This window comes from Electrophorus electricus, chromosome 13 (assembly GCF_013358815.1).
Source record: "Electrophorus electricus isolate fEleEle1 chromosome 13, fEleEle1.pri, whole genome shotgun sequence".
In the NCBI taxonomy this organism is placed as follows: domain Eukaryota; kingdom Metazoa; phylum Chordata; class Actinopteri; order Gymnotiformes; family Gymnotidae; genus Electrophorus; species Electrophorus electricus.
Window position 1 is genome coordinate 19,121,184 of NC_049547.1, and position 26,945 is coordinate 19,148,128.

General features: G+C 39.5%; 3 protein-coding genes and 1 long non-coding RNA gene across 4 annotated transcripts; 2 read left to right on the forward strand and 2 right to left on the reverse strand.

Moving 5' to 3' along the window:
• Nucleotides 1-7,691, reverse strand: LOC113589745. The gene is made up of 3 exons (XR_003412018.1): nt 7,636-7,691; nt 6,753-6,793; nt 1-84 (listed from the first exon to the last, which is right to left on the reverse strand). It is a non-coding gene; the product is annotated as an uncharacterized LOC113589745 (long non-coding RNA).
• Nucleotides 7,692-8,295: 604 nt separating this feature from the next.
• fgfbp3 (fibroblast growth factor binding protein 3) lies at nt 8,296-9,949 on the forward strand. Its single transcript, XM_027029538.2, has 2 exons — nt 8,296-8,376; nt 8,891-9,949. The coding sequence occupies exon 2, from the start codon at nt 8,893-8,895 to the stop codon at nt 9,592-9,594; it is 702 nt and encodes a 233-aa protein (XP_026885339.2). The 5' UTR covers nt 8,296-8,376; nt 8,891-8,892; the 3' UTR covers nt 9,595-9,949.
• Nucleotides 9,950-11,917: 1,968 nt separating this feature from the next.
• Nucleotides 11,918-20,078, reverse strand: LOC118242350 (histidine-rich glycoprotein-like). The gene is made up of 2 exons (XM_035532938.1): nt 20,035-20,078; nt 11,918-12,779 (listed from the first exon to the last, which is right to left on the reverse strand). Exons 1-2 carry the CDS (start codon nt 20,076-20,078, stop codon nt 11,918-11,920), a joined length of 906 nt encoding a protein of 301 aa, XP_035388831.1.
• A 3,106-nt stretch (nt 20,079-23,184) lies between these two features.
• On the forward strand, nt 23,185-25,871 carry ppp1r3ca (protein phosphatase 1, regulatory subunit 3Ca). Its single transcript, XM_027029535.2, has 2 exons — nt 23,185-23,375; nt 23,891-25,871. Exon 2 carries the CDS (start codon nt 23,916-23,918, stop codon nt 24,849-24,851), a length of 936 nt encoding a protein of 311 aa, XP_026885336.2. The 5' UTR covers nt 23,185-23,375; nt 23,891-23,915; the 3' UTR covers nt 24,852-25,871.
• Nucleotides 25,872-26,945: the final 1,074 nt, after the last annotated feature.

The following is a 26,945-nucleotide window of genomic DNA, read 5'->3' on the forward strand; positions in this document are numbered from 1 at the left end:
TAACATGCCTGGCCAGTCTAAAAGCTCTTCTTCTCCTTGAGAGATCCTCAGTCGCTGCAATCACCACTCTGATGGCTTCTGTCACTGCAAGGTGAAAAGAGAAGCATAACAAGTCATTAGAATGCAGTTTTTGTGTGTGTGTGTGTGTGTGTGTGTGTGTGTGTGTGTGTGTGTGTGTGTGTGTGTGTGTGTGTGTGTGTGCATACAAACCCTCTGTCTATCTCTTTAGTCTACTTTCTATGTAATTTTGAGCCTCAGCTTTTTCCTCTGTATGGATGTCCATTTGCTGTTATTGCCACTAACTACATCCATAACCATCTGTCATTAACTACTGCAATGAACACCCACTGACCCAAACTGCTTCTCAGCGTGTCTAACACGGAAGAGTTCAAATACAGAATAATTTAGCATGCATGTGCTGAGAAGTTCTGTTCGTGTATGTGCATTTCTACATGGAATTCCAAGCTACAGAGCAGACCTTGAAACTTTCTTGGAATAGTCTCCGCATGAATCTCCCTGAACACCAGTGCCTAAGATCCCTGCATGACGTCAGCAACTTTTCAGAAAAGTCTTATAATTAATAGCGACGAGCCGACGCAGCATGCATGCGCGAGTCGGGAACAAAAAAAGACGTCTTGCTTGAACAAAAAGACGTTTAATGAAACTGAGAGTAAATGTCGCGAACACGACACGCAGGTACACCGCAAGGCACGACGTGAACACAGTAGTTTCGAAAACGTCGAAAACGTCTACGGACACACAACGAGGTAACAAAAACGGACGAGGATTGAAACCAACATTGGGTTAGTTATGCACACACTGATTGCGCGAAGGTCGGTAAGAAGAGGGCCGTGGCAACTTGTGGAAAAGGGAGTAAACAAAGAGCACGTGGGGACACGCTGACAGAAAAGAAACATAAATAAGAGCCACGTGGAACGTTGCATCACGTGGGAGGGGGAGTTGAGGAGGAGAGCGTGACGACGACGATGATGATGATGATGATGATAATAATAATAATTATTATTATTATTATTATTATTATTATTCTTTCATTACATTAATGTGCTTTTATTAAATCTAAACCTCTACAAACCGACCCGACAATAAATAAATAAATAATCAAACATCAATAACGGCCAGTCTAAAAAGATGAATTTTAAGTAACTTTCAAAGTTGGATCATTTTTAATTCTGTCCGGTAGAGCATTCCATAATTGAGATACTTTGCAAGAAACAGCTTTCATCCATGGATTCAAGTTTGCAAAGGGGCCGATGTAGCGTGAGAGTGCTTACAGAGCATAAAGAGTAAGGAGTGTAAGACTAATACAAAGCTTGCTGTGTAAACCCGAGTTCCATACTCCCTCGATCGCATTAGCAATACTTTCATGTAAGAACTAGCTAATTCGATTTATTTATTTATAAGAGAACAGATGTTTATTAAACTCTATTAAAGACAAAAAATAATACTCACAGATATTATCCCACAGTTAATTTCACATAGGGTTGGTCTGACGGTATTTGTAGTCATTTGCAAGTCCCCCATTTTTTGAAAGGGACCAATCCAAGTAAGAAGTGCTATGCTTTAGTAGAGTGCAGTGCACACAGGAAGATGTTAGTAACATCCACCCAGTACATACATGAATACTAGGAACTGGAATCACTGGGAGGATTCAGGGTACCTGTCAAACAGTATTGTTTCTATTCAAGTCCAGGTCATTGAGGATGCCTGCACTGCACATTATAGCACTTTCCCTGATCTCACACACTTCATAAATAACAAGCTCTATAGAATTATAAAATAGAAGTGTTAGACGGACAAAAAACATTCAAATGCATCAATATTCTGGGAACAGGACAGAGAGTGACTAGTCTATGTAGATACTTTCTGGTACATTTTTTTTTCTCCATAATTTAGTAAAAACAATATTTAGTGTGACACGAAACTACACTAAATGTAGATACTACATAAATGTACTACATAAGTAAAGCCAATAGCCATTCGAAGTCTTTTTTTTTTTTCAAATAAAACAATTGGCATGTTGTGAAAGTAAAATGCAGAAGTAGATTAAGAACAGGGGAGCAGAGATCTTTCACCATATCTTTACCTTTAAATAAAGTCTAACAAAAAACCTACTCCTACTGTTCAATCAATAACTACAAAATCAAGGACTGGATTTGGACTCAAGTTTCAGACAGTATTGCTCACTGCAGTATAAACTGGCAAGTGTAGATTAAGAGTTTATCTTCTAATTCCATCTGGCATGGCAGACAGAGAATGAATTCAAGTCTATGCTTTAGATGGGCAAAACATTCAAGGGCTTTTAGTGAGTCTAACAGAATTCTGTAGATTCTGATTTTGCTAAACAGACACAATAAAAGAGTGGTGCAAACTGACTGACAGAGAGTGTACAAGCCTGGGCTATTGTGCGTAACATATACACAGACATCCTACACAAGGGGGAAGGGTTTGTGGTTCAATTACAGAGATTCGAGTAAAACAACAGGCCCAGCCATACTTCATGGGATCATATTCTTCTAGTTGATAAGCAAGCAGTGTGGTTGAACAGTCAGGCCTCCTGTTGGTTAATGTGTGCACTAGTCTACTGTAGGGCTGATCTATCATATAGTCAATCCGTTCATGCATTCAGAATAAGAACCAATTGGTTTATGAGCATGAGAAACACATGACATAACATGAACAAAACACAAGGCATAGCATAAATAAAAGCTAACATAGGTTTATTCACAAAGGTTGCATTATTGTCGAAATCCTTATCCTCGTATCCCCTGGACAGAGTAACCAATAGTTCCTTAGCCACTAATTAGACACCTAATAGTGACAATGGGGCTGTTACTCCTGGAGTCATATTGCTGACATAGTGGAGTAAGGTATACTAACAGTAGACTAAGGCATAGTCATAGTGGAGTAAGGCATAGTAACAGTGGAGTAAAGCATAATAACAGTGGAGTAAGGCATAATAACAGTGGAGTAAGGCGTGGTAATAGTGGAGTAAAGCATAGTAGCAGTGGAGTAAGACATTAGCAGTGGAGTAAGGCATAGTAACAGTGGAGTTATGAATAGTAAAAGTGGATTAACACATAGTAACAGTGGAGTAAAGCATAATAACAGTGGAGTAAGGTGTGGTAATAGTAGAGTAAGGCATAGTAGCAGTGGAGTAAGACATTAGCAGTGGAGTAAGGCATAGTAACAGTGGAGTTATGAATAGTAAAAGTGGATTAACACATAGTAACAGTGGAGTAAAGCATAATAACAGTGGAGTAAGGCATGGTAATAGTGGAGTAAAGCATAATAACAGTGGAGTAAGGCGTGGTAATAGTGGAGTAAGGCATAGTAGCAGTGGAGTAAGACATTAGCAGTGGAGTAAGGCATAGTAACAGTGGAGTAAAGCATAATAACAGTGGAGTAAGGCATAGTAACAGTGGAGTAAAGCATAATAACAGTGGAGTAAGGCGTGGTAATAGTGGAGTAAGGCATAGTAGCAGTGGAGTAAGACATTAGCAGTGGAGTAAGGCATAGTAACAGTGGAGTTATGAATAGTAAAAGTGGATTAACACATAGTAACAGTGGAGTTAAGCATAATAACAGTGGAGTAAGGCGTGGTAATAGTGGAGTAAGGCATAGTAGTAGTGGAGTAAGACATTAGCAGTGGAGTAAGGCATATTGACAATGGAGTAAGGAATAGTAATAGTGAAGTAAGGCATAGAAACTAGATTAAGGCAGGGTAACAGTGGAGTAAAGCTTATTAACAATGAAGTAAAGAGCTGAGTTGTTCTGTTCACAGCACTGTGTCATAATTTGTTCACAGGCAAAAAAGGCAGTCAGAGCTTTATCAGATGTTTTGGATCTGAAATGACTTCAATTTACCCACGGAGGTGGGGGTGGAGTAAAGAGGATGTTAATTATTGGAAATGTTTAATGTGGAGAACATGGAAGCTCAGGAAGGGACTGGCAGGAAAGATCACGAAAGTGCTTCATCAAGTACAGGAAATGGAGCAGTAATCAGCATAACCAGATGCAAAGCACAGCTACCCATTCACTTCCTAGGAAGACAACAACGATGGCATTCAGCAGAGAGAAGAATTTCCTAATCATCACAACTGCAGCCAAGCTTAGCCCTTTTAATTCCTGCTTTAAATGAAATATGGATTTTGGTTTTGCTGACCTTTTTGGTCAAGTTAAAGCTCTGAAAACAAGAGAAGGCTTTCTGATGCAAATCAATTGGCGTAGAGTGCCAATTAATGCCTATTTACCACAGAGAACAGAGACCCTTGAACGCCACTAGTGTATGATTCCTGAACCTTCTGAGGGGGAAAAATCCAGTTTCTTTCTGTTCTTCTTTCTTATTTGACTCAGACGCACGCTCTAACACCTGCACTGTAATACAGTCCCCCAGAACCTTAGGATCACAAATGTCTAGACCACTCACGAACATGATTCTGATTCTGTCCATTATTCCACCAAACAACCCGCCAGGAGCCGTAACATTTTCACAGTTAACAAACCAGTCGTGCCCTTGAGACAGGGAAAGGTCATGTGAGGTCATCCAACCTTTTGAGGATTAAAATGACTTAACCCAGGATTTTTATACATGAAACCAAAAATCCTGCTTCCATATGCATTGTATTTCAGACTTACTTAAGTGTTTCCATTATTAGGACACTTACCTGTGTCCTTTACCTTAAAACAGACCATCAAAGCTTTTAACCAGCAAATGTCACTGATTAGAATCAAGTTTCAACAAAATGCAGTGTTAGCCTTGGCCATGCTAACATGCTTCTTAAAATTGCATTTTAAAACTTTCCTACTTTAAGTAGATACCTAACAAAACATCAAAACATTTTTCTCAGATCAAGTTCATCTTCAAGTTAATCTTTAATATATAGATTCTGTACATCAGCTTTTTATTTACAAGGGCATTTACAAGAATGTTTCCTTGTCCAGAACATTCAATTTAGGGTTTAAATAGATTGCAAGCATGTAGAAAATCACAAATACAAATCTACACAATGAAACTAATTCTCTGGTTCAATGTGTTAGGGGGCAATTTAAAATGGTTTTGGCATCCATCTGGAAACCTAAGCCAACAATGACAAATTTGTTCACACTACAAATCCTTGCTCGAGATGCCTCTCTTCATGTATCAGGACTCATCTGTGATTGTGATGAAGACAGCCTTTTAAATCTGCCTTTATATGCAGACAGATTTTTTATTTTTTTTGTATGCGAGTACTTCACAATTTACAATTCAGAGTTTTCTGGTACAGTGGAGTAGTCTTGGCAACATGCTGTAGTTTGCCCTTGACAAAGACACTCTCAGAGCCAAACCAGACAATGATGAAAGGCTATGCTTCCTTTGAGACAGAGACAATACCTCTGTCAGAGAGTGAGTGGTTTTAGTATGAGATGTGAAATGTTCTTTTATACCGGTCAATGTAACAGCAGGTGTTGGTGGACTGAGTGTGTGCAGGCAAGGAGAAAACACAAAACTGATCCTGAATCAGAATCCAATCCAGTGGTGGTAGCACTACAGTGAGCCTCTTGAGCTTCTGATCATTCTATCTAGTACAAGTTTAATACAAACAGAAATATAATTCTAGGAATTTGGAATCCATGAATTTAAAGAACAGTCTGCAAGTGTGGGATTTAACTGATTGTAGCTTGAAAATTGAATGCAAAACTATAGATGTGGGAAACTTGGAATTCTTGGTCTGGGCTTCTGGATGGCTTTGTGATAGAAAGCCATTTACCACTGGAGTTCAGATATTATTTTATACATGGCAAAGCAGCAACAGAAACTGTGTTAATGTAAATGCATATCTCCAGAATCATAGTGCAGAACTGCGATAGCTTTATTTCTTTTTGCTTTTTGTTTGGAAGTGTTTTCCATCTTTGACCAGTAGTAGCATACAACTGGAAAGAAAGGGGGTTTGTTGACATGTCCCTGAAATTTACTGCACATAGAATGTGACAGATGGATAGGACAGCACAACCATTTCTCCAGTGTAATTTCTCTAGTGCCACAAATCACAGCCTACGCACATACCATGAAGCCGTCACGCACTTCATATAGCAGCTATTTGGAGAGAGGAAAGGAGAAATATTGCTATTAATAAAAATCATAGTAAAACTGCTTGCTATAACTTCGTAATATATATATATATATATATATATATATATATATATATATATATATATATATATATATATATATATATATATATATATATATATATATATATATAATATTATATTATATTATATGCCCTGTTCTATATGTGGTTGTATTTTTTGGTTTGTTTGTTTGTTTGTTTGCATCTTTTTTAAAAATGATCATCAATAATCATTATTTATGCTGACTTGTTTTAACCTTTCCAGGACATGGATGCACTGATGACTACAATCTCACCTGGTTGAACCTTCCTCTTAGCACCGAAAGGGAAAAAATGCCAAGTCGTCATGGCGACTGTTTGGCAGGCCCCTCTTCTGGGTTGAATTTGCATACAGAGCACTGGGTAGGCTGACAGCCGTCCTGCCTCCACCTCCATCTGATTCACAATTACACTCTCCCCCATCATTAGCTGCTCACGAGGTCGTGGCTGGCGCGTCTCGCGCTCACCGTAATCACTGTTGATGGGGCTGGACTGCCACTGCACTCGCTGATTGCGGTAAAATCTCAAAAGACAAACTGAGACTTAGTGTTTGAGAAATGTCCTGCCTTGTCAAGGACTCACTTGTAGTGTCATTCGTCCGCGCCGAGGAAGATGAGCACCCTCTGAGAGAAAGGAAGAGATCACATCAATTCACATGCAAAACAACAAGGAAAGACTGTGGTGATACGATAAATAGGAAAGATGGCTGTGGTCTTAATGAGACCAATCATGTTATTGTTTCTGCCTACCGCTCCTTTCTGATACCTAGAAAAAAGAATTACAAATTGAGCGAGTCTGTCATGTAGAGTTAGGGTCAGAGCTTGCCATAAAAACTGGTGGTTTGCCCAATGCAGGTCTCAAGGAATACTACAGAACATAAAGTAATACTTATTGTCTTTACTGAGACATGTTTGGCTTGATATCATGCGTGATCTTTGCATTTAAAACACACACCACTACCACCACTAGAGGGGAGTGTTTCCACTATTCTGAATCCCATTTAGTTGGAATCACAGAATTCCACATTCACTGTCTTGCTGCCAGTTAAAGAAAAATATATAAAACAACATCAATGAAAAAAACTGCCTGTGCAGGTTCTTTACTAAAAGGCAGGAACATTTTATCATGGACAGGTGCAGAGTGGGAAGGAAGAGACAAGCAGGTCTGCTAGCATCATTAGATGCTAGCATCATTAGACCAGTCACACTGGTATAGAGGTAGTCCAGACCCATACAGGCACACAAACTCATGCTTACACTCACACTTCTCCTTTCTTATTGTGAGTCTCTCTCTCTCTCTCTCTCTCTCTCTCTCTCTCTCTCTCTCTCTCCTCTCTCTCTCTCTCTCTCTCTCGCTCTCTCTCTCTCTCACACACACACACACACACACACACACACACACACACACACACACACACACACACACACACACACACACACACACATAAAGACATTTCACCTCTTACCCCTGCCAAATCTTTCAGAGTGACTTTTTCAAACAGGGAGGGCGTCCACAGGGCACAGAGCGTCTTCTGCTTGAAAGCTGCCCAAAAGGACAAAAACAAACATACCACTCATTTTTGAAAAGTGATGATCTATCGATATTGTTTCTTTATTAAATAAACTGTTTATGTTGTAGTAACAATAGTTTAGCTTTAGTATCTACTGATTATATCCAGGGTGGGCAACTGTAATCTACTGCGAATCCTGTAAATTGCTCCAGTTGGCTAATGCATTGATTACTGGTAAATTGGATAAATACTGACTAATTTCTTTGTAGATATTGTGGGGGTTTTTTCTATGACAACTTATTGCATCTTCAGCTACATTTTCACTATCAATTGTTCACATAAAAACAAACTTAACGTAGAAAATCTGTCAACAAATATATTTTGGTTTAGCACAGATCTGAGCAAATATTTGCCCAGAGGGGATTTTAGAAGTCGGAGCCCCGTTACTAGAGAGGAAGGGTGTGAGGAGGAGGAGGAGAGTCTGTTTGTTTTCAGAGTTGGAGGGAGGGGCCCAGATCAGGGAGGTTTTAGCCTGTGCCATTGATACTCTCCTCCCCTCCTCCTCTCCTCCTCTCCTCCTCTCCCTTCTTTCTTTATCCCTGGCACCCCCTCCCTTCTTTAGGTCTTGCCCCCTGTTTCTAACTCTTCTCTTCAGACCCCTTTGCTCTCGCAGTCCTGAAGCAACTTCTCTTCTCGGTAAGTAAAATACACGGAGGTAAACAATAGATCTACGTTAAACTTCATTGAGATTTAATTCTATTTCTGTTGGATGGAGCCATTATAAGAAACTGGTGATAGGGAAAAAAAAAGTTGAAACATCTATGCCTTGAGTAGGCTGTTTTTGCTGCTATAAGATGAGGTTCAGGGAGACTTTGTTTTGTGGTATTCATGTCTCCAACCTCTGTGGAAGATGAATCTTTTTATACCAGTCCCCCTACATTTTCAGTTTTACTTATTTTTTTCGCATTCAGTAAACAGCATTGTTACGCATTCAGTAAACAGCATTGTTACGCATTCAGTAAACAGCATTGTTCAGCTTTATTTCTCTACATTAATTTAGTATCCTTGTTGTGGTTTATAATCATGCCCTAATCCTAGATCCACCCCCCGCAGGTTCTTTCTTTTCCTGTCCTGCTTGGTGGTTTTCTGTACGGATGCTATTCTTCCCTTAACAAAGCTTTATCTCCTCCTTGTGTACTTCTCATCGCAGACATGCGGCATCGGTCAAGCCCACTCTTCATCCCCTTGCTCCTCTTCCTCGTCTCGCTGCCCTGTGCCGAGGCCAAAAAGAAGACTAGGCCGAAGTCAGAGGCCGGCAGCGGCAATGCCGGCCCTACGAGCCAGCCCGCCCTGAGCTCCGGAGAGCTGAGCACCAAAGATGGCCACCGGTGCACCTGGGCAGTGCACGAGGGTGGGAACAGCATGCTGCTCCAGGTGAGATGCTCCACCCCCGCGGGGGAGGCCTATACCTGCCAGTTCTCAGGCAAACCACAGGAGTGCTCTGCCTATGGTGTCCAGCCAGCCCAGTACTGGAAGCAGGTGGTGGGGAAGCTGAAGAAGAGGAGCAGCGCATGTGAGGGGGAGAAGGTGTTGAAGACACGTCTGTGCAAGAAAGGGCCGGCTGCTGCCCACATGAAGCTGACCGAAACCAAACCGGGGGGCGCAGGTGGCCGTGCTGAGGGTGGCAGCAAAGGGGAGCTGATGGGCAAGAAAACGGGCAGTAAGGAAGGAGCCAGGGAGAAGAGGAAGCAGGCCAAGGCAGAAGATCTGGAGGAGGAGCCCATGCAGAGCGATAGGGAGGCAGATTTCGGGGACGGCGGCGAGGCCGCGGCAGATACAGAGACAGGAGAGAGCTACTGCAGCGAGGGCTGGCACTCCGTCTGCAGTTTCTTTATCAAGCTGCTCGATGGCTGAAGCCACTGGTTCTGAAGTTCAGAATTCAAAGTTGCTTCTGGCCAGTGTGTGACAAAGAATGTTGGATGGACCAGATTCCACACACGCGCACACACACATGCACACATACACACGCGCACACGCGCACACATTAGAGATAATGATGTGAAATCCTATCAAAGACAACAAATTATGCATGCTAATTCATCCTATGTTAATATGCATTTTCTAAATAATGTGGGTTTTAACAAATTATAGATGGTGAGACATTTGGGAAATATTTAGAAAGTTAGACAGTTGTTTCTTTGGATATTTAGTGATGACTAAATCTTTGTAAATGTTTTGTAGACTAAATAAACTAACAATTTGTATTTAAGAGATGTTTGATCCTTTTATGTGTAAGATGGACAATATCTGCTATGTAATTTCACTAAATATTTTGTTAACTTGTATTCTACAAATGTATGAATAGAGAGAGCACATTTGTTGAATTTTTGTGTGTGAAGTTTTAAAGGTTTTTTTAAAGTTTTGCAAGTTTTAAAAATGCTACTGCCTTTCTTCTCCATGAAATCTGAGGAGTTTTGAGCTTTTAACTGTGTCTTGATGCACAGGGGCAGTTATCTAATCTTGAACGTCTATGGAAACAGAATCAAAGCTTAGACATGAGCTGAGCTAAGAGGCACTTGTCCTTTTACAGCAAATCCTCATGTGACATCAAAATGTCTTTTTACTCCAAAAAAAAAAAAAAAAAGTGGAACAGTTAACTTAACAATGTGGTGAGCTAAGAAACAAAAAAATGGCTAAATATATGAACAATGCAAAAAAGAAAAGAGAAAATGTGTGGTAAGTTCTTCTGACCTTCATGTACAGTTTTAAGAAGTGATAGCTGATACAGTATGGAATGGGCACCATGGTAACAGGAAGCCTCAGCTATACCGAGATCAAAGGGACATTTATCCTTAAGAAGTCAGAATGGTAGGTAAACAAATGTGCATGTGTGTGTGTGTGTGTGTGTGTGTGTGTGTGTGTGTGTGTGTGTGTGTGTGTAAGGAGCAGGTGTATTGATGCAGAGGTAACAGCTTCCTTGTACCAACATCATCATGGCCTGCTACAGATGTGATTTCTGTGCATTTTCAAAATAATTGGTTTTTTTATTGAATTCATAGTTACAGATAATAGGAGTTCTCCCTCTCTCTCTCTCTCTCTCTCTCTCTCTCTCTCTCTCTCTCTCTCTCTCTCTCTCTCTCTCTCCCTCTCTCTCTCTCTCACACACACACACACACACACACACACACACACACAAACAAATACAATTGCAATTACAGAGAACATAGCTCCAATCGATGTTCTCTGTTATTTGAGAAATGAACATCCTTACCTTTTTGAAAGAAGCACTTATAATTAAATGAAAAAGGAATAGGCTCCTTAACCTGGAGAATGAAAGTGGTGAAATTTTAATTAATTTCATATTTAAAAAATTTATTTCTTTATTAATTTCCATAAACTGCACAGAATCTTTTAGGAACTATAGAAGATTAGACTCTATACATGGCCTGGTATGATTTTTTATATGACCTAAGAGACTGAGTAGAGCGGGGAAAATATGTGTAAAATATATTGTTTGAATAGACAGAACAGATATGTTGAATTTTCATAACAAAACACCAAAACTGTGCCTCTACTTTCAGTCAACCTACATCAGTACAAACACAAAATATCATGAAGCAGGGGGCAGAAAGGGACAGGCCAAAGGAAGGAGCCAGAGAGCGAGGGCTTGTGCTCCCGGATTACTATTCCCCAAACACAGTCTGTTGTCTGGCTGATGCAGAGCGTTAATCGGAGAGACTAATCACCCTTTTGTATCGTAGCAGACCTTGGAGACAGCTGAAGATTTAACTGAGGAATGATCTCACTTGCTCTTAGAGTCTCAGAGCCGGGGGTGTTGTGTCTTGTGGACGTTAAATTTGTGTGTGTGTGAGAGGGGGGGTTATGTCGGGATAGCTCCCCACACACACACACACACACACACACACACTCACACACACACACACACACACACACATTGAACAATGAACATTTACATTTTCATGGAGGGAAAACAGAAACTTTGTTGTACTTTTTAAAACAGCTATGGTAAGATAAGAGTGAGGGAGAGAGAGAGAGAGAGAGAGAGAGAGAGAGAGAGAGAGAGAGAGAGAGAGAGAGAGTGAGAGAGAATGAGAGAGACAGAGAGAGAGAGAGAGAGATTGAATAATTGATGCTATTGGGAAAATCACCCCAGTGCTAGACAGCATAGTTTTCATTCTAATTCTTAATCAACCCAGCAGGGATGGTGCCATGATGATCACATGATGGTGACATGATGATAACGTGATGATGACAAGATGGTGCTGCGATGATGACGTGATGATGACATGATGGTGACGTGATGATAACGTGATGATGACGTGATGATGACGTGTGGTGACGTGATGATGACCAGATGGTGCTGCGATGATGACGTGATGATGACCAGATGGTGCTGCGATGATGACGTGATGATGACGTGATGGTGACGTGATGATGACGTGATGATGACCAGATGGTGCTGCGATGATGACGTGATGATGACGTGATGGTGACGTGATGATAACGTGATGATGACCAGATGGTGCTGCGATGATGACGTGATGATGACGTGATGGTGACGTGATGATGACGTGATGGTGACGTGATGATGACCAGATGGTGCTGCAATGATGACGTGATGGTGACGTGATGATAACGTGATGATGACCAGATGGTGCTGCGATGATGACCTGATGATGACGTGATGGTGACGTGATGATGACGTGATGATGACCAGATGGTGCTGCGATGATGACGTGATGATGACGTGTGGTGACGTGATGATGACATGATGGTGACGTGATGATGACGTGTGGTGACGTGATGGTGACGTGATGATGACGTGTGGTGACGTGATGAAGACGTGTGGTGACGTGATGATGACGTGTGGTGACGTGATGATGACGTGTGGTGACGTGATGATGACGTGTGGTGACGTGATGGTGACGTGATGATGACGTGTGGTGACGTGATGGTGACGTGATGATGACGTGTGGTGACGTGATGGTGACGTGTGGTGACGTGATGGTGACGTGTGGTGACGTGATGTTAACGGTGATTTGATGCTGCAGTGTTGATGACCTGATGGTGCTGTGATGCTGCAGTGATTGTGACATGGCAGTGATGTGATGGTGGAAATTTGGTAGGATGTTCAATCATTAATTATTGATCATGCCCTACAGTCATTGCATCAGTGGTAGGGATTGGGGGAATATGGATTATATTTAATTTAAAATGCATGCAAGGATCCAAAGTAAATGACAAGAAAAATTGTCAATTGAATTGTTTGTGAATTTGGACATTTATTTATCTAGTATGTATGTATGTATGTATGTATGTATGTATGTATGTATGTATGATTATTATTATTATTATTATTATTACTATTATTATTATTATTATTATTATTATTATTTATCTTTCTTTTCACAGTAAGGCGTTGAATAATTTTTTTTGGAAAATAATGTATATAAAAAGTGTTTTAAGAATTAGCAGGCACTTTCCGTGAATGATGTAAATAACAACAACAAAAGCCTTTACAAATATTTGATTATAGATTAAGTTATAGAGTAGTTAATTCAGAATGAAACGCTAGTGTCCTCCATGTTTGGGTCTACATTCTATGACAATAGCATTCTTTGACACTAGCATGAGGGCAGTGGTATCTCAGTGGTTAAGGTATTTGACTCAATCAAATATTATCAAATGTTTGCCTGTTCAAGACCCTTAATCCTCAGTTGCTCAAGATGTGAAATGTCAGAATTGTAAGTTACATTGGATAAAAGTGTAAATGAAGGTTTTGAGCATAACATTTCATGCCTTGTGAGATTAGGAAGGCTTGTACTGTGATGGATCAACATTCACTGCTGAAAGTTGAGGGAATTGGGTAGGTTTGTACAGGGACAGTGAAATCACTGAAATGTCAAAAAGAAAGGAAGCTGCTTAGATATACAATACAAAGAAAAAGCAAGAGCCCATATATAGTATGTGTGCTTTGAATTATTCCAGCCGTACTTCCATACTTGCACATCACAGAGAATCACAAACCATTAACTGCAGCTCCCAGGGTTGGCCGGGGTATAACAGAATTCTGCTTATTGCACCTTTAAATATGACTTCAGGTGATTATGCACTGCATACTTCATTGTATTTTATGGCAGAATTAAAATATTTGGGTCTATGCAACATCAGCATGAGCTTTGTGTGTGTTTATGCGCGTTTTGAGTACAGTCCAGAATGCAGAACCACTCTTTACAGAACCAGAGTATTTTTATTAAATACAGAGTAGAAGCGTAGCCAGAATATCAAACACTTGTTTCTGTGCATACATTCACTCACTCACTCACACACTCACACACTCACACACACACACACACTCACACACACACACACACTCACACACTCACACACACACACACACACACACACACACACACACACACACACACACACACACACACAAACACACAAACACACACACACACACACAAACACACACACACACGTACTTTGTCCTCACATAAATCAAGTGTTTAAAACAGGCATCTTGCCAGACACCCCACTGAGGTCCTCCTTTCCCAGCCTACCACCAGGCATAGCAAAGACACATCTGACCCAGCACTCAAAACCCCACAGGACACCCTTCAACCACATAAAGAGATTCAAGCCTCTTCCCACATTGGAACAGGATGGTACAAAATGGGGTGGGGGTGAACTCTTTCGGACACCCCTCCTATAGTGTCTTTTCTAAAATGGCATCTACCATCCCTCCCTGCCCCCTTCTACCACTGTCCCATCACTTTAGGCCCATAGCTTCACGTTCAGGCCAATTAGAGAATAAGAAAAGAGTTTAGAGGCTCAGAAAGGAGTAGATTACTCGCTCCTAACAGAACAGCAGCGGGAACCATAGCTGCATGGAACCACGTAGCACAGGGACAGTTCATGCACTCACAAAATTGTGTGTTACACCAGTAAGTAAACAGTATAAGGTTACTCAACAAGACTGTAGCGCATTAATGTCCTACATTAGTTTGCTCTATGTATATAAGGATTTGCACTCCCTGTAGCTTACTTCTAACATATAGGATATAAGAAGAAAAGAAGAAGAAGAAGACAAAAAATAGTGTCTCTGTGCTTCTAAACCCTTTCCCAGTTGCTTATGGCAACTACTCGTTTACATAATGTTTTATGCTAACATTTATGTTTGCACATTCATGCCAGCTTGATAATGATTTTGAAATACTAATATGAGACTACGGTGTTTGCAACCGAATGTGTTATTTATTAGCTATGCTATGATTTTTTTTACTCCTTCACTGTCCTAGTTGTTAAAACTTGCACAAAGGATAACACGAGCAAGAGGTCTAGCTTTCAAATGTTGGTTCATGTTATTAATGTATGTTTTTGTTAGTTCGGTCAATAATACGGAGTTAAGGGATGTAGTGCAATACAAATTACAGAAGAGTATCTCAGAAATCTGGATGCTTGTCTGAAATAAGTGTCAGAAGTGAGACTAAATATCTAAAATTACATGGTGATTTATGTGCATTAGACACTTACGGAAAGTGCTGGATTGTTCACAGATTATAGCAGAAGACATTCCTATATGAGGCACATTACAAGATCTTAAATATTCCAGATAATTACTAATATGAAATCATTATGCACACTTTAACCCCTATTTTGGATAAGATGCAGAAGATAGAACAGAAAGACTCTTTGAGTCTTTGGGGTTGGTCAAGATAACATAACAAATGCCAAAATACCTACAGAATCAGTGATTCGACTGACGTTTACTGCCTGACACAGTATCCGAAGCTTCTGGGATATAACAAACAGTGTCGTTCATGTCGTTCAAGCCTCTCCCTCGCTGTTATGCAAATTCTAAAGTCATTTCCCTTTAAAAACAAACATCAGTTTAATAAATCCACAAGCGTTTGCTTACTGAATCTCAGTATCCTATTTATATTCATACCTCAGCAAACACTGCAGTGCTGAATTACCACGAAGAGAGTTGGATTTACTCTTACAATGTTTATCATATAAATAAATACATACATTTAGAGACACTCCAGGTGCGTTTTTGTTTGTCTTAGATAATCTTGTTTTTAAGACCCACACTACACCCACCTTTGTGAAGTTGTCTGTACTGTCTAGTCTATTGTTATTATTTAGAGCTGTCACATTTCATCTCACAGCACCTTTGTATGAGCTACACATATGTGCATTTGGCAAATAAGACCTTGAACTGAATCCAATTGAATTTTGTCCAGCTGATGTCCATAAACCACTACGCCTAATTTAGCGTTGGAGGGGTTTTTTGTGCAGCTGGTTTTTAGATTACTTGATGGTAACATTTGTGTAAATTCAAGTTCAAGTTCAAGTTCAAGTTCAAGTAAATCTCCAGAAAGAGAACATTTGTTGCAGAAAACATTTGAAATTGATTGGTTTTGTATTTGTCTTTGACCACGACTGCTTCACTTGTTGCAGGATTGTCTCACTTGAAAATCATTTTGTGTTTGTGATGATACTGTCGTCAGGTTTAACTGTTATTCTGCCCTATAGTTTGTATCTGTTTTAAAGTGAAGGTGTACATTGGTTTACAAAGAAAGGTTCATGTTCACTTAGGGGCATGTGATAGCTGAGTCTTCACAGTCCTCGTGGTGATGGAAAGATTCATTTACATTCACATTTACAGCCTTTAGCTTACACTTCAAAGCAACTTACAATTATGACTGAATACAACTTCAGTAATTGAGGGTTAAGGGCCTTGCTCAGGAGCCCAACAGTACCTAATTATAAGGAAACTGGAAAAGAAAAATGTAATCTTTTTTTCCTTTATCTACATTGGATTGTAGGATGTAATTAATTTGATTACAACAATTACAACACTTGAAGTATGGGATTATTTTAATCACAACGCACTTAGTTTATTCAAGGATTTGTTTTGTGTTCATGTGTTCACGTGAGCGAGACTTTTAAGTGGGTAACGACAAGACGCTTGACTTCACTTTGTTAACTTGCAGTCACTGTTTTTAAATAATAAAGTTTAGAGGCTGAGTCTCTACGATCTTACAGCACCTGTCGCCAGAGTGAAAGGCTAAAAATCATATAGGACTCACGTTGAGAATTAGATTTCTACCACAGCCTAGACAGAAGTGGCACCTACCGGTGAAAATATATCACTACATGTTAGCAGAAACGTGACTCCACTAGGTACCACAAGGGGGCGCATAGATAGTCAGAAGGAGAGACAGACAAAACCACCATGTAGCATTTACGATTATTTCTGTTAACAACACTATAACACCCAGGCACTATATTTAATTAATTAGGATATTATTTTATGCTAGCCCCAATATTAGACTAGATTCTATATATCCTCATTCCTAATGCAAATACCAATTGCAAATACTATTGTTTTCACTGAACACCTTTGGACCCTCACAGTTAAGGATTTGTCGTGTCCAGAGGAAAGGAATTTTTTAATGTTAATGGCCATTGCATTAATGACCTGTTTGCATTGCCAGTTTCTAAGCTTCTATAAATACTAGCAGCTTCTATAAATTCTAATTCCTAATGTAAATGGTAATTGCAAATACAAACTTCTTGTATTTATAGTTACACAAAGGAGGTTTCTCTTCTTTTTAGTGGGTAATTTGCTTGAGATATGCTTTTACCCCTGTGACCTGGATAGCAAGTGTCTAAGTATAAGCAGCTTTCTAGTCTTTCAGAGTGAGAGCCAGGGACCGATCAAATGTAAGAGAGCATATTCTCAGGAGAGGACGTGGGAGGTGCAGGTGGTGTGGGGGCTTGTTTTAGAGGTCACCATGCCCTGGGGGATCTCCCACCACACAAACATCTGCTTCAGTCCTGTCAACGTTAGCAGACTTGGCTCAAGTGTGTTGCCAGCTGAAACAGTACAAGGACGTTGGACTAATATCTGACCCTGAAAATGAGGGACCTTTGACCCAAACATACCAGATTCAATGAAAAAAAAATGTAATTTCTACATATGTACATTTCTACAACCAATATTATCTATTATTTTTTTAATTATCTTATTTTTATACAGGCAATAATAGCTCAGCAGTTAGGGTACTGGATTCACCAGTAATCAGAAGGTTACTAATTCAAACCCCACAACTGCCCAACTACTACTGTTGGGCCCCTGATCAAGGCCTTTAACCCTCTATTGCTCAATCTGTACTTGGACACAATTGTAAGTTGTTTTGGAGAAAAGTGTGAGGCAAATGCAAGTTTCTGTATTTATTTTGGGCCTCATTTTCCATGCCCACACTCAGGAGGTCTAGGTGAGTTCTTTTCAAGGTTGGTATTGTGTCCTCTGCCATGAAGCATAGTGCCAGGTTTGCAGTATGTGAACAATACTAACGATGCCAGCCACTAACTACAACCAGAGCTACTCTGAAATATTTAGGCCCTTCATCAGCTGTGAAAGCAAAGTGCTTCTCCATTCTAGGAGCTTGAACTAGTTTATGTAAGAAAAGATAGATGTAAAATGATAACATTAATTCAATAGAGATTGCTTGCACAGCTGATAAAGGACCTCTGATAAAAATGCACGGCTTCTCTGGAAACCTTCTGTACTTCACTGCAATTTTGACTACCTCTACATATTTTACTACAATACACCAGAGTTGCTCCCTGGAATCTTCTTCAGACAAAAACATCAAAGACATGTTTGTCAAGAGTGGGATAAATGACCAGTCAAATGGTAACCGTGGTACTGTAGCCTCAAAAGCCTGCAATTTCTTATGAATTTTTCAGAAGAAGATAGGAATGGCTATAGCGAGGTTCATCTCCAATAAGGTTCCATGCAGTACCTGAGAGGTGTCCTACTAAAATGGCATGAAATAACCCAAAACCAATGCCGAAGCACCACGTGGGGGCAGATAAATATTCAGAAAGAGAGATTACTCAATATGTAGTATTTAGGATTATTTCTGTGTAATAAAGCATCCAACATCCAAACACTATGTTTAATTAATTACTTTATTCAAGGTTCGTTGTTAAACTAGCTGCTATTAATCCTACTTCCTTATGCAAATACAAATTGCAAATGCTATTGTTTTCACTGAACACCTTTGAACTATTACAGTTAGGGATTTGTCATGTCCAGAGAAAAGGAAGTTTTTAATGCTAATGGTCAATGTATTAATAATATCTGTGTACATTGCCAGTTGTTTTTATGGTAGCAATGAAGTTAGGAAACAAGAACTCATCTGCACTTTTGGAACGTTAAATCACCATCAAATTATGGCATGATTTATAAATCTACTGTTTTGAACTGTTTCACCTCCTAGAAGTTTATAGAAGATTTTGAGAGAGAGATCTGTGTGAACGTGTGTGTGTGTGTGTGTGTGTGTGTGTGTGTGTGTGTGTGTGTGTTAGGAAGTAGAAATGAATTATAGTCACTGTATTATAACTGCTGAAAATAAAACAGTCTGCAGATAAATGCATGAAAATAAAATTAAAAACATTACCATATAATGTACTGCAATTTCCATATATTTTATATTCCATAAATCTCCCATATATTTAAACAGATTTATGTTCAGTAAATCCTTAGCAGAGCATTACTATACTGGATCAAAGCACAGCAAGCCTCTGTAAGCCTACTTTAATTTCATTTACATTTCAACACACTACAAGGGCAAAAAGATTTCATAACAGACCCTGGCTTCATACCAAATTAGATTCTTACCAAGCATGAGAGGTTTCAGAAAATCAGAGCGCTGTATTCTCTCTGAATCCCCACCCCTGTTTTTTCTATGTCTACGCCAACCACCAGTCTAAAAAAAGATTTGACACAGAGGTAAACTTGGTATGTCACAACTTTCTCTGATGCAAGACTTGCTGGACAGATAAGAAATGTCAGCTTAGTTAATGTGTGTATAACAGGGCTAATACTAATTCTATATATAGAATTTACACCATTTCAAGAATTTCTGTCCCTTCAAATTTTTAAGACATAACATGGATTAATTTATAAACTGGCTAAACTCAGACTGTCATGTCCAGTGGCTGTTAGTTCAGACATCACAAATTTTCCATATGACTAACTTTGATCACAACCTTCTAAAGGTTACGTTACAGTTTTTGTAACGTATAACTCGTAAGGGCTCCTAACCTGCTTAAGGTTTCACCCATCTGTCGGGACATCACTGATTTGAATTTCAACAAAGCCTCAGCCTTCAGTAACTGGGACTCAAAGGGAGCCGCACTGGCTCTGCTCTCTGGGGGGGAAAAGGAAGACCTCTCTGTCATTATCATGTAACAGTAGTAAGCTGAACTTACAATCTGCAGTTTTTCAGCCCACCAAAAGCAGGTTACTCTGTGGCATCCCAGAAGGCCAGGCCATAGGGACCATAGGGCATGATGTGAATGACCCGATACAAGCCACCACTTTTGATTACACGCGGCACCTGAAAACACTATCACAGAGCTGGAGCGCATGCACACTGATACAGGAGATTATAAGGGCAGCCCACAGAGGGGATTAACACCACATATTGATGAAGCCATCCACGTTAATCATTATGGTTTCCACAAATGTTTGCACACATTTCCAGAAATTACAGCTAGCTTTTTGAGAAAAACCATTCACCAGTCACCAAAGTTTTTTTTTAAATATATAATTTTGTGTAAAATAATTAAATAGAATTAAATGCTCTATTAGCTTTGTAGAATTCCTATTTGAGTGGTGAATATTTGCTGCCAATTGTGACAAACAGACAGTAATGGTATTGCACAGTAACCTGGAACAAATGTAACAGAACTGCATAGTAACCTGAAACAGCAGTTCAAGGAGGCTGGTGAGGTAGAGAAGCAGGCTCCGGGAGAGCTCCATGAAATCTTCAGGAGGAATTGCATGTCTCTCTCTAAGGAGAGAGGTAAGACAGCAGATCAGGTGTCATGTTCAGCCCCTGCTAGCATGTATGTTATCATGGTTACCCTGTCTTGTGTTTGGTTTTTTTTTTGCTTCTGTGTTTCATTATTACCCCTTTTTGTCATTGAGTGTTTCGTTTCATTATGTTCGCTATGTATTCTCATGCTCATATGCGTCCCCCTCCTAACCGCTCAACATTACATCAGGAGACATGCAACCTTGCTTTTAAACCCATTTGTGTTTACAAGGCAACTACTGGGACAGAAACACAGTGGTCACCTCACATCACCTGCTCCAAAGAAGACATAGACCACCATCTCTATAACACCAACAGTGATGCGGTAAGGTTGGAGGTCCTAGGGGAGTGCAGTACCTTGATTAATCTGCCTCAGGCCACCTTTAATTTTAAGAAGCCCAAGGTGGAAGAAGTGACATTTACAGCATTCATTATTATCCATTACACTGTACAGTATTAAACCCTGTTTAGAAAATAATCATGATTACCAATATGGTAATACCAATATAGGCGTTGACCAAGGTCTTCCCAGCAACGTGTTCTACCAGTTTCTATGGTAATGTACTTGGAATATATTCGCAGTGCAAGTGCTGGATTGTACTCCGTTCAATTCAGTAGATCATGTTTCACAGCTGCTTAATAGGTGCAGGTCTTTATGAGCAAGCCAAAGAGGTCAGTGACAAGGAAAATCCATAGACACATGGTCAGACAGCTTGCCCCATTCTAGCGCTCTGTTGAACATTTACAGAATATGCTGGTCTATCTGATTTATACCACATACTATAGAAGCTTCACATGCCATATGAACTTGTACAGTTTGACAGGCGACGACACATGCATGCACACAAAAATTAATTACATAGGGAAAAAGGGAGGATTTGGACATGAAGACAATGAATTATGGTTCATTTATAAAAGAGGTAATTCAGTAGAATACAGACAAGTCTTATAAAGGTCTTTTGCTCTGCGTAGGTTAAGGCACCCTACACAATACCACACTGGTGTAGCTGAGAGAGAACAGGCCTGCTTGCTAGGAACTGTGTACACCTACAAGCATCAATGTAAACAAATGCTCTTTGTGAGTAGGGCTAACTATTTAACCAACCATCAGCAGAAGAGTAAGTACACATGTGTAGTTGCTAGATTTATTATTTCCTTGTAATAAAACATGCCACACGAAATAAGAAGGTTTTTTATTTTTTATCTTTTGCATAAAAAGTAAAGAAAAACTTTTTTACAAGGAATACACCCCCTCCACTCACACATATTTTAAATAATACCTTCTCTGATAATTATAATGATATCTGTGAAAATATTGTCTGACACCATGCCTGGATAACATAAACATTGCTTTGATCAAACTGAGGTAGGTGAGTACATGAAAAAAAAATCTCATGTCTTATCTCTTAATTTAATTTTTTGTTTGTTTTCTGGTTTGTTTGGTTTTTCAGCATACAGGCAACAAAACAGTTTTAATGGATTTTTACCATTTTATAAAGAAATGCAAAACGAAGCACATGTCTATATATTTAATACAACAAGCAGAGCAAGTAGCCTGAAGTTTCTTTGTTTTTAAATAAAAATGATTGTTAATTAATCAAATATGTATGAATTTTTTCTTGTTAAAGAAAGGAAAGACAACCTTTTCATCATGACAAAAGAGTAGATCTTATCTTCAATCAATTAGGTGCCACTTTCTCACAACCACTCTACTGTTAACTATTTGAAAGTATTTGAAGTAACACTTGGATATTTGAGGAAATACCTCCAGTTCAATAGGTTAATCAACTGGTCGACGTGTCACCTGATGTCATCAACAACAAGAGAGTTCTTGAACTCTTGAACTGGATTTCACTTCTTTGTCAGGCCTACAAATCATGACCAGTATGCGGTCAAACTACTAAACTGCACTTTGGACCAAATGGCCAAGGTAAACATCAACAGGAGGAGGATGGGAAAGACCATCCACAGATGAGGGTCTGCAGGTTCAAACAGAATGGTGCTAATAATAATTTAATTTATATATATATATATATATATATATATATATATATATTTTTTTTTTTTTTTTAAAGTATATATATATATATATATATATTTTTTTTTTTAAAGTATATATATATAATATATATATATATATATATTATATAGTTTTTACTGCTACATTTAAAAAAGCAAGAAGATCTTTGTGAAATTTTTCAATCCAATTGAGGGGTTGGTTTTAAAAGATTAAATAAATGAATCTGCAACATAATGATGTCTGGTCTTCCTTTAATAAACTTTCGTACCTATATTATATTGAAACGATAGTCAGTCACCAAACTCAAGTGGGATATTATTTGAACCGGCAGGGGTCCACACAACCTTCCAAGAAATGTGTCATCTGCCTTGGCTCAGAGGCCGGTGCGTTGCTGAAATCTCCTGTGGATTGGCCAGATACCATTGTTCTCCGATTGGCCGAAACTGATTTTTGTGCCTCTGTTATTGGCTGTTAATGGTTCGATTGGTAAAATATGCAAATTAGCTAGAAGGGGCTGTTGAAATTGCAGCGCCCGCCGACACTCCTGCGCCGGTAAGTGGAGCGTTCGTGGGGGGGGTGTCGGTTAAAGCACAGTCGTAATCCCGGTCACACGAAATCCTCTCGCTACAACCTCGGATTCACGGGAGGTTTTCCTGAAATTGTTAAACCTCTTAAAGTCAGGTTGTTCAGATCCGCCTGCCATGCGATTTTCTCCTCGCGTTTTAAAGATTTTCAATTATTTCTGCAAGGTAAGGAAGTTTGCAGAAGTATAATGTATGAAGTGTGAAAAGCCATAGTTTTTGTGAGAAATGTTTTCTGCTATGTAAACGGTAGGAAATGAGACGGGCCTATGATTGCTTGTTGGAACCTAACGTTTTATCTTGGAATTATAAATAGCAATAACATATATAACATTTGACTTTATTTTATCATAGCTACTTGGACAAGAATCTTGTGCAATTAGTTTAAGTCTCTGTGCAATCACTGAAAGATTCTCACTATTTAAAATAAAATAAAGCTGTTGAAATAAGGAGGCACGCTTCTGCACTACGTCCTTCTTAGTTTTGCTCATTTATGAACTTTTTAAAGACTTGTGCATAAGTTCCTACATTAAGCGCCCCTCCAAAAGAGCTGAACACAGATGTAGGTTAATCGTTTTTCCATATTTGTATTCAGGGAGTAATGAACGGGAAAATGGCGCTTATGTGCTAACGCTGCTGCGTTGTGTTTGTCTCTGTATGCGCGCGTGTGTGTATGTATATAGTGTTCTGCACTTCTTTGAGCGCTCAATGCCGGGTCCGGTCATGCCCGTGGACGTGGCGGTTCAGCTGTACATCGGCCACTCGCCGCCTCTGCGGAGTTTCCTCAGCACCTACGAAGAGTGCAGGATGAGGAAGCAGGGCGGCAGCAGGTGCTACCAGTCCCTTCGGCCCTGCCTCAGCGCCAAGGCCTCGCTTGCACCCCGCTGTCTGGACTGGCAGACTCCCAAAAGCAAGTCCAAGAAGAGGGTGGTGTTCGCTGACTCCAAGGGCATGTCGCTCACTGCCGTCCATGTCTTCTCTCCATCCGACAGCAGGGAGCGCAGGCCGGCGTCCTCGTTGCAGTTTGACGTGAGCGAGCTGGAGGGTTCGGTGGTCGGCCTGTATGTCGGCTCCCCCCAGAGCAGGGTCCTGGACTTCTCTCAGCCCGCCGCTGACTACCTGGACTTCCGCAGGCGTTTGATGAAGAACTGCGTGTGCCTAGAGAGCTGCTCGTTGCAGGAGAAGGCCCTGACTGGGACGGTTGCCGTGCGCAACCTGGCCTTCGAGAAGTCCGTCCATGTGCGGATCACCTTTGACTCGTGGAAGAGCTACCGGGATGTCGCGTGCACGTACATGAATAATGTCTACGGCTGCCAAGACACAGACACGTTCTCCTTCACTATTGAGCAGCCTGCGCCAGTGGCACTTCAGAATAAGGTGGAATTTTGCATCAGCTACACCACTGGAGGGAAGACGTACTGGGACAACAATAATGGGAGAAATTACGGAATGGTAGCGGCCGCTTGGAAGCCGGACAACGAATGGAATTCACAAGCAGAACAGAAGAATCCACAAGAGCTCCCAAAGCAGGGGACAAAAAGTGATATGGGGCTGGATCAGTTTGGCAGCCCACGCAACTGTAAGGGATTCATCCCCAAGTGGCAGAGTTGGGGGTGCATTAAAACTAGTGCCCCCTACTGGTAACCTGTGACAGTTAAAGATAAAGAGTTTTAATGGGACGTTATGTAGCTCTACTTTCCAAAGTACTAACAATGGCATTAGCATTTCTTCCCATAAGGCTTTTAGAAGCTTGATCTGCTGTTGTAGATATAAGCTATATATACACTGATTATTGATTATTAAAGTATAAAGATGGAAGATAATTTAAAATTTGTTCGAAATAAAGAATTTTACCTTGTTTCATTGAAGTGAAACATTAGAAGCATGCTTCATTGTAAAACTAATGAACCATATTCAGCTAAATGGACATTTTTTTAAACCTTTAACATCTAATGTTATTTCTGTTCAATACTTAACAAATATCTACATTTGTTGTGTGTTATCAGTGTGCCTTGCATCTGTTTACGTGTATACTGATCTGCTGTAATGAACTTTGAAAAGAGTCCAAACTGCTACTGTTGTCCTGCCAATTGGAAAGGAAATCCAGCCATGTTATTTAAATTTACAGTAACCTTTTAAGCATTTAAATAATAATTAAATCTGTAAAGCGTGGCAGGTGGGAACAGCTGGGTCACTATGAAGGGCTTCCTTCATATTGAAGGGTTAATTTCTACTTGATGAGGCACTTTTATGATGATCAATGAAAGGAAGCAGTAATACTGAAACTTTTATTGATCATAAATTACTCTTCAATTATTTCAGCACCATGGGATTCGATGGTTTCAGATTGATGCTATAAGCATTGATCTGTGAATTAATCACATGTAATTGCACCAACTAAAGATGAATGTATAAGCTCTGGCTATTCAGCTGTGTTTATTTCCTTACATAGGCGTCTTGTTTGCAGCTGGGATGGGCCGTTGCTATGTGAATACCAGTGTGACTTGTGGTTTTGTATAGTTTGTGTATGGTGAAGAAGGAAAGTGTTTTATAATGGGATTGTTATGTGAGATGTATGCTCAAATATGAAGCTGTCTTGTGTGGCTGGTTGCCTGTCTAAATGTATTTATGTGGTTAAAATAAATTCCCATATGTTTAAACAAATTTTCTGTTTACCTTGACTATATATCAGAAATTGCGACCCCTTATATTCATATCAAAATAATTCAATTCTAAGCATAAATGTGCTCAACCTCATTAAATATTTTCAATATAAAACATCACTCTTGCTGTAGGGGAAAGATCAACATTTTGCTTAAGATAATGGCTTTTGAATGAACTAATGAAATTGTATGGTTTGCCTAAAAACTCTAAAATAATGCAATAGGATAATGCAAACACACACACACACACATCTGATCACCCCATGGTGAATATACTCTTTACCTTGGAGGGAAGTCAGAAGTAAACACAGCATTACAGGAAACAGAGAATCACTACAGTATCTGGGTCAGATGATGCAAAAGCGACTGTAACAATTTCACAATATTAAATTATATATATATATATATATATATATATATATATATATATATATATATATATATATATATATATATAAATCGTTTAATAAGTGCAGGTTTCATAGCAAATGCAATAGTCCCATAATATATTCACTGTATTTCATAAAAAGATAAACTTATTTGTAAATGGAAATTAATGTCTGTTATCTCTTGACCCTAACAGAAAATTTTTTAAATAATCCTAGATTTCTATTTAGTTCAATTGCACATCTAACTAGGAATAAAACTGACACCAATCCTCAGATTACATCACACAGTAGTAATGAGGTCATTCATTTCTTTTATTAGGAAATGAAGCACATTAAAGGTAACATTAGAAGTATTAACTTGACATTGGGCAGCTACATAGAGATCACAACAACCAAGCCAAAAATGACTCTAGAATCCTTTACACATATCCAAGAGCCAGAATTTACATCTCTGATCTCACACTCAAAATCCTTCACTTGCTTACTAGATTCACTGCCCACAGACCTTTTTAAGGAAATCCTACCTGAAGTAATTGAACTTTTACTAAATTTAATAAACCCCTCCTTGAACATTGGCTATGCACGTAAATCATTCATATTAGCAGTAATCAGACCACTTATCAAAAAATCTAATCTTGACCCATGTCAGGTGTCAAATTACAGGCCAATCTCAAACCTTCCATTAT

Excerpts from the sequence above, each read along its gene's own strand:
- fgfbp3 (XM_027029538.2), top strand. The coding sequence starts at position 8,893 with ATGCGGCATCGGTCAAGCCCACTCTTCATCCCCTTGCTCCTCTTCCTC.
- LOC118242350 (XM_035532938.1), bottom strand. The coding sequence starts at position 20,078 with ATGCCCTATGGTCCCTATGGCCTGGCCTTCTGGGATGCCACAGA. Across the intron at positions 12,780-20,034 it reads GCCTTCTGGGATGCCACAGA|CATCACAGCACCATCAGGTC; the intron begins GTAACCTGCTTT and ends CAATCACTGCAG.
- ppp1r3ca (XM_027029535.2), top strand. The coding sequence starts at position 23,916 with ATGCCGGGTCCGGTCATGCCCGTGGACGTGGCGGTTCAGCTGTACATC.